This window comes from Lagopus leucura, unplaced genomic scaffold (assembly GCF_019238085.1).
Source record: "Lagopus leucura isolate 7727_CA_CO unplaced genomic scaffold, USGS_WTPT01 Super-Scaffold_100021, whole genome shotgun sequence".
NCBI classification, from domain to species: domain Eukaryota; kingdom Metazoa; phylum Chordata; class Aves; order Galliformes; family Phasianidae; genus Lagopus; species Lagopus leucura.
In genome coordinates, this window is record NW_024962274.1 from 385,862 (window position 1) to 400,455 (window position 14,594).

Genomic DNA, 14,594 nt, shown 5'->3' on the forward strand with positions numbered 1-14,594 from the left:
CAAGCTCAGTGCTTTGCTGGAGTGAACTCTGCCACCACACAGCACATGCTGGATGGAAGAGGAACCAGACCTACACGTGTCTGGAAAAAGCAAGATTTGCACTCATTGCTTCCCCAGCATAGCAGAATGACAGCACTGACCTGAGGCACATCAGACAAGAATGAGAAGAGCACCATGCTCGACGAATACGTCCCTATTAACGCTGACTTATTTCCACTTTTCCTTCCAATTCCAATTTCTCTAAAAAGCTGCTTGCATTTTTTCACAAAAGCAGGAAGAAAAGGAGCCAGCAGCAGCGTCCTTGGAAGGTATCACATGCACACATAGAAAAGCACAGAACCACCAGCAGGGGCTGTCACTTAGAGCCCAGCAAATGGATCACCAGCAGGTCCTTCACCTGGGACAAAGAACAGGCAGGACTGCTGTATTTCTGCCTATGCAAACCCAGGACAGGTACCAGAAGGCATAAGAAGTCCCACTCTGACACATGGCAGAGCCTGCCTCTTGCCTTCACAGCCAAAATCAACCAGGGGCCTTTGGCTGGCTGGAGAATACCTCCTTCCTCAGGGGTCTCTCCAGTTACAGCAGCCCTCCCAAAAAATCCTGGAGTTAGTAGAAACTCCATCAGAAGGAGGGTCAGATCTGCAACATTAACAGAAAAGAAAGAAGAAAGTAAATCCCAGACATCTACTTATTCCTCCCACCTTTCTCTAGTATCTAAAAGGCCAACACATACATTCACTGTTGGACAACACTCTTGAAACCAAGGACAGGAAAACAGATGCACAAGAAGCTCTGTACTCTTGGGGCTAAAAGATGTGGACTTTTTGATAGCTCATAGCTGCTTCCTTTGAAGTTAACATTCTGCTGATAACAGGGCTACATCTAATGCTCAAAGGTCTACCACCAGCAGCACAGCTTCCTTACAACAAAGGCAGTGAGAAATCTGTCACCCGAGTCCCCTAAACACAGTCCAACAGTACTGCACATCTGCCTTCATAGAATCACACAGGTTGGAAAAGACTTCTAGGATCATCTAGTCCAACCATCCACCTACCACCAGCACTGCCCACGTCCCTCAGTGCCACATCTCTATGCTTCTTGAAGACCTCCAGGGATGGTGACCCTCCCACCTCCCTGGGCAGCCTGTGCCAATGCATCACCACTCTTCCTGAGAAGTACTTTTCCCAAATACCCAACCTGAACTTGCCCTGGCACACCTTGAGGCCATTCTTTCTATTCACTGTCTTTCTATTGTCTTTCTATTCATTGAAGCTGGAATTTGATGGGTGGGTGGAGAGAGGAACCGGGGCTCCTGCAGAAGCTGGTGGTCTAGAAGATCTGAGCTGGGAGACAGCTCACAGAGCGAAGCAGAGCCATAGAGGCAATTCTAAAGGAGAGTTAACTTGTGAGAGAAGCAGATTTTTGAGCAGGGGAGGTGGGAAGAAACTCCTTGCATTATGCCAAACTGAAAATGAATTATTCTGACCCCTTTACTGTAGTGGTTATCCAATGACCATTCAATATTTCCACCCTGGGCAAAGACATGTTTTCTGAGAAAGATTTACTATGTTAGCTTGGGCAATACTTCATAAGCTTATCTTACAGTGAAAACACACTTCAGCAACTAGGATCCAGTGAAACTGCATTATAATCTCAGTGTTTTCCTTTCAGCGATTATCTGACAAACCAAAACTGTAACAGTCTTACTTTAAAAAAATACATATTAGGCACTAGATACAAAAAGCAAGTCAAATTAGTTATGTTATTACCAAAAAAATTGATCCAGGACGTTGTGGAATTTGCCTCCCTCTGTCACAGATGGATAGAGGCAGCTTCAGAGCACAGTCAGATTTGCCTGACAGCATTCCTAGCTCAAACTTTTCCCTTTTTTTTTTTTTTTAAGCTCCCCCAAATTTCCTTCTACAATTAAATTACCAGGCATTAAGACATGGCCAAAGTGGACCAAAAGTCATCAGACTAGAGTTCTGATTACTTGTGACAGATCCAAAGTTATTTTCACTATGGTCACTGTGGAAATTTGCAATTCTGTCCAAAAAGAATACAATTAAAGATGCAATATCCACTTGCAAATGAAAATATATCACAGTTTCAGATCTCAAAAACAACTCACTGGAAAAAAAGAAAAGCCTTCTCTCTCTGGATGGAAAGAAACAAGTTTTTAAAGAAATATAGTTTAATATTTGCTACTTCAGCTAGAAGAACCATCTGCTTGAGAAGTTAGCTGGCTTACATGGGCATACCTACACAGCTCATCAGAAGGCATCCGTGGTAGGAAGCTTGTAAAAAATGAAAATGGGACTCTTCAGTTTGGTGCTCAGGTAGCAGAACATCTGTAAGCTTTCCAAGAGCAAAGCTTATTACTTCCTAACCGAGTGGCAAAATTCAGCTTTTCTGCTGTCTGTTTCAATAAGCAGTTTTCGGCTTATTTTGTTTTAGTGCCACAAAACAGGGAAATCGATGTTTAAAAAAGAACACACAATTGATGATAAATATCACCTCAAGGGCTGTGTGCTGCGCCACGCTGAAACAACGCGGTTTTGGAAGTTCTGCCCACTAACACAAGAGACACATGGAAAAGGGAAACTCCCCAAAACCAAAATCGAGTACATTTAAATGCATGCACACATGCTGGATCACAGCCATTGTGCTCTGATCCTAATGTCAGGGATAACAGATAAGGGATAAGAAAGAAACACATTTCTGCTAATGGTGCTGCACGGTTCTTCAACATTCAGTCACTGGTATTCATTCACTGGTGCTCATTTGCACGGAGCGGATTTCTACTCCAGAATGCAAAACCACTGGTACTAACCAATACTTCACATCCATACCTGGTCTTACACATCACCAAGTAAACCAAAATGCAATTTTCTGAGGGTCATAGGAATCTGGTTTCTTAGAAAGATCTGTTCCTGGTCAAACGATTTCAGCTTCTAGAAACTTGTTTTGGTTCCTAGAGAGGTAGACAACATAACTTGATGTGAAATCCAGTCACTACTTGGGCGGTGAAAGGGCCAATTCACTTGTCACCAGACACAATCCAGAACTAGAACTTACATTAAATAAGCTACGAGTCTTGCTTGGGAAAAAGCCACACAAGAAGCAACATTTTGCAAGTATTTATACCTACACACATAGAGCTTTCCACTTGTGATGGAGGGAGCACACAGCTGGCTGTGACAACACTGCTAAGATAACAGCTTTGGAATTCAACAAGTGCAGCTTGTCCAAATTCAGCCTAACTGCTGTGTGCAATGTGGGAAGGCTGTGCAGGTATAAAAGAAAAGCAGCTTTGAAACACACAGCACTCCTGAGCTGCCTCACCGCAGAGCAGTGTGGCAACAGAACATAAGTAACTTCCCAGAGACGCTGGTTTTGAACACTCTAAGCAGACTCATCCTGCCACAGCCATTCGTGTCCGAACACCTGGATTCAAACATCTGCATATCCAATGGCATGCTGACCTGGAGACTCAGATAATGACCAAGGAGGTTTATGAAGATGCACACAAATGGGAGGAGACCCTCAGAGAGGGAAAGGAAGGGCATAATAACAGATATGTACAGCAAAAAAAACGACCATCTGCAATAACACAGAGCAAAGGCAACGTGGAGACGTGAGTACAGCCAGCTTCCTTACACACACAGCTCAGCCAAGCACAGCCATCTACTTGTATTTAGCCACCTCCACGAGAAAGGAGAGTGGAGATGGCAGAATGATGAGATAGAAGTGTCAGTGCTCCTTAGAACCCTCTAAGCCTGATCAACAAAGATTCAACATCCTTTTGGAAAGCTGCCATCTCACCCAAGAGATCAAACTGTGTCTCTCTCAGTAGCCACACAACATTACTGCAACCACAGCATTGGTAATCAGACCTCAGACCCTTTTCCATCCTTGAGAAGCTGCCAGTCAACAGGGGGGCTGGAAGCTCTATTGCAACAGAATTAAATCTCCAAAAACTCAGGCAGCGCGACAGTCTACAGAAATACAGTTTTATTACATTAACAACAAGGAAAATTAAAATGTTACAAAAACATTTCCATTAACTATTTTGCCTACTTAATGTTCTTCCTTCCTGTACGTGCATTTGTTCCCAAAGCCTGTGTGTCCAATTTTACAATTGCATGGAAAATATGTTAACTAAATGAACCCTAATCTGATTCATCCTGGAAATCACACTGCTAACAATGACCATACTCTAATATGTTTATCTTCACACCCTCCATTCAGTTGCAATACCATAACCTCTCCTTTTTCTTGACCTAGACTCCTAACTCAAAGGAGAAACACAGGTGAATTCAGGAACATATGGTAATACGCTGAACTTAATCTAATTCCCATTAACTAACTGCCAAAGTAATTTTTTTTTCTTTGTTTAAGAAGTCATTTGGGGGTCAAGATAACTTACTGGGAAAGAACAGCATAAGAAGCTTCCGCAACATTAACTTCCACTGCAGGCATCAGCTGTGCAACAGAAGAACAACAGAGGCTTAGCCAGTCTGTAGCATTCATTCAATGCTACTTTAAAGCCCACTTTGTCCAACACCAGTTGAACACCTTTAAGTTGCTGTACTGTTTACTCTTCAAGACATCTATGCTCTTGCATACAAAAAGTTACAGCAACAACCAGAAGAACTAGATCCAGAGACCTGCAAACGTGAACTTATGATGAACGAATACAGAGCTGAGTCGAGCAGCTGAAATGGCTCCAGCTCCTCTGCTGGTTTTCCAGGCTTCAAGCAGAGTGAAACCGATCTGATTTTTGACAGTTCCACCTCAAGGATTTCTATTAAAAGCCGTGTAACTGAGAAGATTTCCTGGTGAGCTTTCACTCCGTTGCGGCCTAGAAATGTTCAGAGCTATGCAGTGGAGACGATCCATCTCCAGAAAGCTGCAGGCTAGGAAAGAACCATGAAGGCTCCTTACCAGTACTCAGAACAAACAGGAGCCTCTGAAGAAGAGAGAGGAACATTTATTCCTTCCAGCAGCCTGTGAGGTTGGTGGGCTCCAAATTTGTCACAGACTTAATGTCAGCTAAACTAAAAGAATGGGACCTGAGCAGAGCGGAGGGACGAGCACATTGTCCAGATTCTCATCACCACCACCCTTCCCTACCAGGGGCCTTGGCCAAGCAGGGAAATGGGAATATTGCTCTAAGCTCTGCCTATGCCAATATGAGACACTGCTGACTGCAGAAGGGCTCCAGGTGAGCATAGAAGCACCCGCTCACATGAAAGAAAAAAAGAGAAGACTCACAGAAGCTCTGGAGAGTTGCAGAAGTGCAAACCAAACCTAAGATTATGGATACATTTTTCCTCTTTGTGAGAAGGATCCAAAAGTCTTTCTGAGCCCTGACTGTAGAGCAGAACTTCAAGCAAAAAATGCATTACTGCATGGCCGTAATGCAAAGGTACCAAACGTCACTGCTCCTATTGAACCAAGCAACCCCAAGGTATTCAGTAACATCCTGTGGTCAGCAGCATGGACACCAAGCAATTTTAGGTGATAATTGCTGACCTCACCAAGTTTATTGGAGACTGAGATAGTCACATCTGACTTGAAAAGAGATGGACCAGAGTCCACCTGACCGATGCTGAACGGGCAGGGAGACAGGACTAAGCTGTGCAGCACCTCTAGCCCAAATTCCGCTGACTCTACCTATTAACCATCAGCTATTTGTTTCAATTTTCCATCCCACAAGTGGCTGAGTTGGTTGTCAGTTTACTCTGCCCGTAAGCGAGCTATTTCTATTCAAACTTCATGACGTCAAGGCAGTGAGCAAACCTCTCACACATTTAAACTCTGATCCGCAGCAGCGTAGGTGTAAGGGGAAATCCTGAACAAACACAGCTATCTGATTGCCGCCAGGGCAGGCAGTCCACCGACCTAATTACCTCTGTGAGCCACGCTGTGGGAAGCAGGATATTCTGCCTATCTGGGAAAGTAAGATCTCTCATGAGAAGAGCTGAGAAAAGCCAAGCAAACTAGTTTGACCAAGATAGCTCTTGGCATAGTGACACGGCTTTACAAACTTTTATTTGAATATCCTTTCACAAAGAAAGGCTGAAGCATCTTATGAGCACAGCTGCCACTCTCACAAGTAGTTGCTACTGTTGCACAGCTACTTTATCAGAGCAAAACGATACCTATATTTAACAAGAGACAGCTCACATTTGTATAAACTCAGGTGACACACAAGCCTGTGTGAGGATACACCATCGTAAGGTATTCTGCACAGAACATCTTGCCTTTTTTCCTAGGCTGGGAGGATTCAGAAAAAAAAAATCTATTTTTTACTACATATTGACATGCAGTGTAAGGAAAATCCTTTTACAGCAGTGATAAGTCACAGAAGTAACATATTCCAACTCAGTAATAACGATACAAGTTACACCACCTCTGTTCCAGTAGTGAATGGGAATGACGATTGAGGAAAAGAATTAGAGATCTGGCAAAGGTCGTACCCACTGGTGGATGACTTCTTTGCATAGCAGTGACACAGAGTAACCCTGAGAACGCAGGGTAAAATGGTGAGGATTTACCAAGCGCTATGGAGAATTAATCTTTTCTCTGCATGCAATATTGCTCAGAGTAGCGCCAGGATACTATGCCTTGTCTTTGCCTGCGTTCCAAGAGGACATAGATGAAATCCTGGAGGGCTCAAAGCCACCAGTGAGTGAACTGAGAGGCTTTCTTCAGATTGGACACTCACAGTGCTAATTTGTACAGTCCTCACAAGGAAAGAACAGAAAGTTTGTTCAGCGTGTAGAAATATTTGTGCCCTGGAAATACAGCTGAAAGCACAGGAGGAAAGGAGAAAAGGGATTCCAACTTTACTAAAATAGACCTACATCCAGTGACCAGCACTTAACATTAAGAAGATCTAACTTTGGAACAAGATCGTGTTGCTCTTTGTGTGGAACAGCTTGCTGGAGAGGAAAAGGGCTCATCACTTCCCAAACCAGAGACCTTTCTAAAGATAATCTTTAACCCAACTGCTCGGCAAAGCAGAACAAACTTGCCTGATCAAAACAGCTTCTGGTATAGTGATGTCAGTGACAAGCTTTTATGTAAAGATCCTTGAGAGCACTTCTACGAGTATGAAACTTTCAGAAATTATATAGGCTGAGAATTAGGCTCAACATAATTGTCTCTTTCATTGTCTCTTTCATACTGCAGACTTCTTTCTTGTTTATCCCATCATTTTTCGGCTCCCTTTAAGCCCTGCAGAAGCACAGAAATCCCAGTGTACAACTTCAGGAAATTCAGCCTGCTCAGACCTGGGCCACAATCAGTGTGCACAAAGTTTCATGCTTCAGAGCTTCTGACAGCAAGGTCCAACCCAAAATTATTCGTGCCGGTGCACAAGTGGAGATGAAGGGAGGATTGTGCTCCGAAGAACAAAGCCACGAGGAGAGATGGGAAACAGGCCAGGGCAGAAAGGGCATCACATCAGCCCATACTCCCAGCATGAACCAGAGTGCTCTTATTTGAATGACTCATCTACTTTTATTCTTCCTGGTTTATCCTGATTAGCAGCAGCAGAACAAATACACCAAAGACACCGCATAATTCTACTCCATCAGAAAGGACAAAAGTCATCTTGCAACTGAGAGACAGTTATCTACAAAGCCTGTGTATGGGCACAGAGAGTTGAGCATTGCCCAGCAATGTCTAGAGCAACTTTGGCTTTGTTGTTTTCCCCTAGATCTTTTTACCCCCCAACCCAGAGTGAGCAGGGTTTGCTTTTTATTATGCTAGGGTAGCTATGGACAATTCCATTTGCTGCAGGCCCACCCTGCATTCCAGTGCTGCTGCCTTGTTCCACTGGAAGGCCCTAGCAAGTGCAAACTTCTAAATTCTAAATTTTGCTTTGAAAAAGTGCACGTTTGGTCCTTTTAAAAAAGCATTTTGAGCCACACCTGGCTGTCCTGAGGGCAGAATTTGGCAGTGTCTCTTCTTTTTTCAGGACAATTATCACTGATGCTAGAATAACTACAGCTGTTTTCCAGGCAAGACTTAAAATGTGTATATGTGATGATATGAGAAATTGCATGGAGGACAGGAAACAAGCCAAAGTAATCATTAGCTGCTCAAAAACACCTTCAGAAAAAGCAGCATCGTAAACTTTATATGTATGAAAAAAGGAGGGCATGAAATAGCAGAGGAAGAAAGTGGAGAAAAATCCATATGGGTTGTATTGCCAAGAAGCTGAAACAGCTATTAAGAGAGTTGATAGCAAAATAAACTCAGCAGAAATCTAACCAGCATAATCACACCAACCACGGGGCCTGAGGATGAACAAGGAAAAGACCGTGAAAAAAGAAGAAAACCACAGTGGAGAAATAGGCTGGGTTTCCACCATGTAGACAACACTGTGCTCTAACATTTGTCCTACAAACACTATCCAAAGATAGAACTGAATGGCAAAACTCCCTCAGATTTTTAAGAGACAACCTGAGGCCTCCAACAGCAGTCACTCCAGGGCACCTTGAGAACTATGACACACCAAGAAAAATAATTCCCGTTGTGCTTTTACACCCAAGCCTACTTATACAGGTGAAATAAAATACTGGCTCAAGTCTATACTTATTTTAGGTACTGGTCCCAAACGAGACTGTTTCTGACTTTTAAACTGCCATTGCTAGTAAAAGCAAGACCAGAAACGCAACAGACACGTGACTCAGGATTACATCAGGAAATGAGAATTGCCAAGTCAAAGCGGCAGCTTGACAGCATACAACTTTAACATGGGGTCCAAGATTTCAAAAAGATGGCGTCAATTGCTGTGGACAATACAAGTAACTCCCAACACACAACTTACACTGGAAAGCAATGGAACAAGACGGAAGTTGGTTCACATAATTTGGCAGTAAATGAAAGCCAGAGGAAGTACCAGAAGGAAACAGCATCATGAACTGGTGGGGTGGCAACTCCAGTCGCGAGCTGAAACCAGTGTTTTGTCATAAAACCTGCAACACTTCTACATAAATGCTATTTCCATTTCTATTAACAGATGGGTGTGAGAAATGGAAACCTACCAACAGCATAAGCAGAGGTCTGCGCACCTCCATAAGCAGGAAAATATCTCAGGAAAATGCAAAGTATTAAATAGAATAGCTTTACAACAACCACCAAGATTTGTCAGAGACCAACAACTACTTATAACCTAAGTTGCTGCACCAATTGTCAGAATCCTTTCGACACACAGCTCTTCAGAAGAAGAAATCTTCAGAGATTCAGTACCAGAAAGTGCATGCAAAGAACAGCATGGAATAGTCTGGGACAGGGGAGCCTATTTTATTTTGCCCTAAGCAACATTTGATGGTTTGGATGGAATTCAGATTCAGAATAAAATAGGTTTGCCTTCAAAACAGATCACATAATTGGCTTTAGGTTTTAGTGCAATTTTCTTTTTAAATGGACCAAATCTTTAAGTTGCTCATAACTCAACTGTTCGAAAACAGCAACAACCTCACTGCCCCTAAGGAAATATATTCTTATCCCCAGACTGACATACATAGATTGGCCAGCCAAGCTGCGATGAAAACTGCTACAGCAGCAGCTTGAATAAAATAGCAACCAGCCGTCCCCAGACAGCCCTGAGAATTGCAAATCTAAAGGTGTGACTTCTGTTTCACAGATTTGCTTTACATCAATCACAACTACATAAAACCCAGTCCTTAATATCCATTCAGAACTACGAAGGCGGCTCAGCAGAAAGGGATGGAAGCGATAAGGCATTAAGATTTTATGCCTGTACTTTATATCTTGCAACAAAGCAATACTTCAACAGTTTGCTCAAATAAAGGTTTAAATCAGCACTCTGATCTGCTCACCCTTTTCAGCGGTATCCAGGGAAAGTTTCTTGATGTCATGAGCCAACGTGTCCGGCAAGTGGTCTTGTCCATGCTCTGCATCATTATCATCAAACTGAGCTTCGATAATGACATCCGGACCCTCAGCGCCGCCTTTTGCCGCCTCTCGAGGAACACAAGTCCCCAGCATATCCTCAGGGACATCTGATTCATGCGTGGCTTCTGTTTCTTTGTCACTACCATCTGGCTTTATTACCTGGAGGAGCAGGGGATTAAAAACAAGAGGCGAGCTAAATCACTGGACTGAAGAAAGAAAACATTATCTTTCTGTTTTCATGCGCATCCCCGAGGATCTGACAATGAATTGTGGGTGGCTGGTGGCACACTGCAATTGCCATGTAATTAGCCACAGATATTGCACAATCAAAAGTACCACCTCGCTAGGATAAAGATGGGAACAGCATGTATCCAAAACGTACTTAGAGCATAACCATCCGGCTCCTGCCAAGCCTCTAATCAGCTCCCAGAAGTTGGGAGTGAGCACAGCGATGGAGGAGGATGCGGTACAGCTGCAGGAGCTGCTCAGCCATTGTCCACAGACACAGTGCCCACCCAGGGAGCTCCCAGCACATGATTTGGAACGGACTGAAAAAGAACAGAGAGGAGAACACCGTGCCCTGTGACCTGGGGAGGAACTGGACTGTGGCAGCTCAGTAAGGCACCAACGTCTACATTTACTGTAGGCTGCTGCCTTTTTGTTAAAGGCACACCATTATTGCTGCTACCTACACAGATCCCCTAAATAAATTACCACGGGGTATGAATTCAGAGCATTTAACCAGTAACTAACTACCTGGTAGTTCAGACAAGTAACTGGCCACTGCTACAGATTTATCCCTGCTTTGGTACAGCAGTGGCAAATGGGGAGGAGAAACCATACAACGTATGCAGGAACCCTGTCCAGGTAAAGCCAACAACCGACAGGGATGACATCCCTCTTTGTGCACTGCAGGAACTGCTCTGCCTTGGTTACACTGATCAAAACAGTTCGCACCTTGGACAAGTTTGCTTCTCCTAGCATCTTCTGCACAACCAACAGCGAGCTGCAGCCAACCCAACCATGTAACCGACCCAAGCAATCCTGGAGCCCAGATTCAAAGCCGTGTTTAAGTTTCCCTCAAGCTGCAGTACATCAGTGCAAAATTCAGATCAGGGTGGGAAAAGGAATAAACCCACTGGAGGCTGCAGGCACCAAAAGCTGGGGAACCCCATCCCAAAGTCCTCCTGGCACCACTGCTGCTGGTGATCACTGGGCACGACACATGCTGGACGTGCTCCTCTCCCATCCCCAGTCCCCAAGCAAAGGGACCTCTAAAAATAAGGGAAAAAAGCTTCCCTGTAACAGATTTTTGATAATGTGCAGTCATCAGCAAGAAGGCATAAGCAGCCTCAAGAGGTCCTAGCTGGAGACAACCATTCCAAATGAGGAAAAGTACAGTCCAGAAAGCTCCACATTTTTTTGTCCAGTAACTAAAAAGCAAATAGATCAAATCAGACCTATGCAAGCAAGACTTCCAGAACTTTAAACATATAAAGCTACATCCATGCTTCCAAGCAGTACCCGTTTCTTTGTAATCTTTCCACAATATGTAACAGAAAATCAATTTTAAAATGGGGTTGAATTCAAGTCTTAAAAAAAGAAAAAAACCAAAAACCTAAGATGACATTACCCTGAACTCTTGTTACCTTTTGTGACTCTGCTTTCCATCTTTATTTTCTTTTTTTTCTTTAATACGTATATAACTCGTTACCATGGCAGATTCTGAATCAAACATTCAATTGTGGAAAGAAAAAAAAGGGGGGAGGGGGCAGAAGGTTTGGCAGAAGGTGGGAAAATTGCCTATTATTAAAGCTGGCTACATTCAGTACACAAAATACTGACACACAATGGTCTGGGCAAGAACAGTCTATTAGATTAGAGAGCTGAGAAGGCTCCACACGCGAGTGATGCTGCCAGTGTGCCTCTCCAAAAAGAAAACTAGTGTCAACAGTAATGTTTGGACCCTGCTATGGTCAGATGTGGATGTGCTCAGCTCTTAAGTTTCAGCTGCACCAGATGTGTGCAAGTGTGCAACTGCAGCAGGAGTTCATTTTCTTCAACCCCTTCACGCTTTGCCTGGGTGTTTTTTTTTTTCTCTTCTTAAGTCATTCTTTGGGAGTGTGGGATGTGTTTTGGGTGCTAAATCACAGATCTTTCTATATCTAATGCAGTTAACAACATCAAATAGATCTGAATGCTAGGAAGCACTCCTCTAAAGATGCAGCACTGACAAGCTTATGCTTGAAGAGTTTATGTTGTGTTAAAGAAAGCGGCAGATACTCATTTCCTTTTAAATGCCATACACTAAAATTAGCATGCTTCCCCCAAGCTAGGATACACACCACTGCCACCAGCTCGTGTGATGCTCCAGCTGTGACTACCTAAGCCCCCAGTCACACATTTCCTTACAGATTTGCAAATGGATTTTTGAGTAAAGTTTTCCAGAGTCTGCAAAATCGCAGCCTCCACACGGAGCAGAACAGCAAAACGTTTAGATGCTGTCAAGCATGGGTGATAGGATTGGTTATCTTTGTAAGGCCAAGACAGATCACTTAGGCTGACATAACAGAGCAGGGAATTTCACAAGAATTCTTACATCACATCAAAAACCTGGGGAAGCTGTACATCACACAGCTGGAAAGTTGCATTACACTTCACAAAATTTGGAGCTCAATGGATACAGTTATTCCAGTTAAGATCAAAGAGGCACTGGCCAACATGAGCTCATCACTCAGTGTCTGAAACACAGCAGCAGCCTATCTGACCAGCAGACTGACCTCTTCTTGTACGCAGCATCTTGGAAGATAGACACTTTCATTATTCTGCTCTCCTGTTTCTCACTGTGCTATTGGAGTTAATACATGAAATAATGCATACAGACAGAATAAATCAGAACTTCATCAGAAATGTCAAACAAATCAATTGTGCATGTCTGCCATACAGCCACACGTGCAGTTGAGCTCTCAGCACTTTGCACAGACCCACAAAGAGAGGATTCCCTTCTAGTGCATGACCCTACTGTCATGCAGACATCCCAGGATGCATGGTTGAAACCCACAAAAGAACCTTAACTTTCTGACTTGGGAAGTTAAACATCAACCTCACTGTTGTATTATTTTCATGCGCTCCTTAATTAAAACAAAAATACCTTTCAAGAAGCGTTTTCTTGACATTCAGTCGCTTATTTGAATGTTTGATCCTTAAGATAGTGGCTGAATAAGTTTTCTTCCAACTTTAAACAAACACCCATTGCTGAATAAGCATCAAGTTTCTGCCCCATAGTGATTGGTTTGTAAAGTCACAGATGACTGAACACAAGATCTTTGAATGAAAATCCCATCTCAACCATAAACGTAATAAAAAACAGCTAGTGGGCAAGTGCATCCTGGCATGAATATGCATAATTTGGACAGCAGAGCAATTACCTCGCTGTATCCAGGCCAGTCTTGAAGAAGCCATCAAATGAATGATTGTCCTTACTTGGGAGGAATCTGTTCCAGCAGAAAACTGAACCAGGAAGCCGTAGATTTGAAAGCATTGAGGGCTGCCTTCTGAGCCGCAGAGAATGGCTTTCTCTGCCAGCAGCAATCTTCTATCTGCCCCGTTAGCTCCAGACTTCTAACAGACTTTCCACTTAAGCCTCCTATCCATAGGAGAAAGCACAGGCCTGTTTACTCTCACACACTGGGCATGGTGTTTCTACTGCTGCTTTCCCAATGGCAACAGTTAACCACTCACACGTGTCTTCCATCTCCAACTACTGAGTTAGAGCAGTGACTTGCAATCTCCTTTCAGCTACGAATCCCCAGCGCTTTTACCAATACATGTACCAGCTCCCCAGAATACTTAACCTTGATCCTAATAGGCCTGCCTTTCCTTCTCACTCATCTCCGATCCTTACAAGCCACACATGGAACCACATCATCCAGGAGACACAGATACAGATGACTGCTGGACTAGGCATTGCTGGAGGTATGCACCTTGCATGGCTAAAACCTGCACACAGTGCCATTGTTTTCAACAGAAGCTCATGCAGAGTTCTCCTCCACTGCCAGCACCTTGCAGGTAGGGAAGTAGAATCACAGAAACATAGAGGATGGAGAAGATCAAGATCACCAAGTCCAACCCCAACCCACCCCTACCATGCCTACTAACCACAAGCCTCAACACCACATCTTCATGGTTCTTCAGCACCTCCAGGGCTGGTGACTCCACCACCCCCCTGGGCAGAGTATCCTTACTACAAGTATTTTGGACAGAGGTTTAAAAAAGAAAGTGAAATTCATCTCAGAATGCTTGCATTAGACAGAGGGACTAAGCTATTAAAGTTTAGACATTTCCAGCAGAACACACTCTTCCTGAGATTCTTCAGGTGAGGCTTCTCCACCATGCTGAGACATCAAGCGCTACTTTGAGCAGAGAGCATCTTAAAATACTCTTTAAACATCTCACTAATTGTGCTCGGTTTTCAAAATTGCTGTCCTTTCCCACAGCAGAACTGATTAAAAGTTTCAAAGAGAGCATTTGCTTTCACTTAGAAAGAAACAACAAATAGAACATGACTCATTCTTTAAAAAAGAAAAGTGCTTAAATGTGTTCAGATTTGACAATGAAGGAGTATGCTCGTGATATTTATCAGATTAGTCAAACTC

General features: G+C 43.4%; 1 protein-coding gene across 3 annotated transcripts in view; it reads right to left on the reverse strand.

The window, feature by feature from the left end:
* The window catches only part of DIS3L2 (DIS3 like 3'-5' exoribonuclease 2), a 164,643-nt gene that overhangs the window by 99,770 nt on the left and 50,279 nt on the right, over positions 1–14,594 (reverse strand). For all 3 annotated transcript variants that reach the window (XM_042878083.1, XM_042878085.1, XM_042878084.1), the window contains one exon: positions 9,864–10,098. In XM_042878083.1, the coding sequence (XP_042734017.1) occupies positions 9,864–10,098 (235 nt within the window). The remainder of the gene's footprint in view (positions 1–9,863; positions 10,099–14,594) is intronic.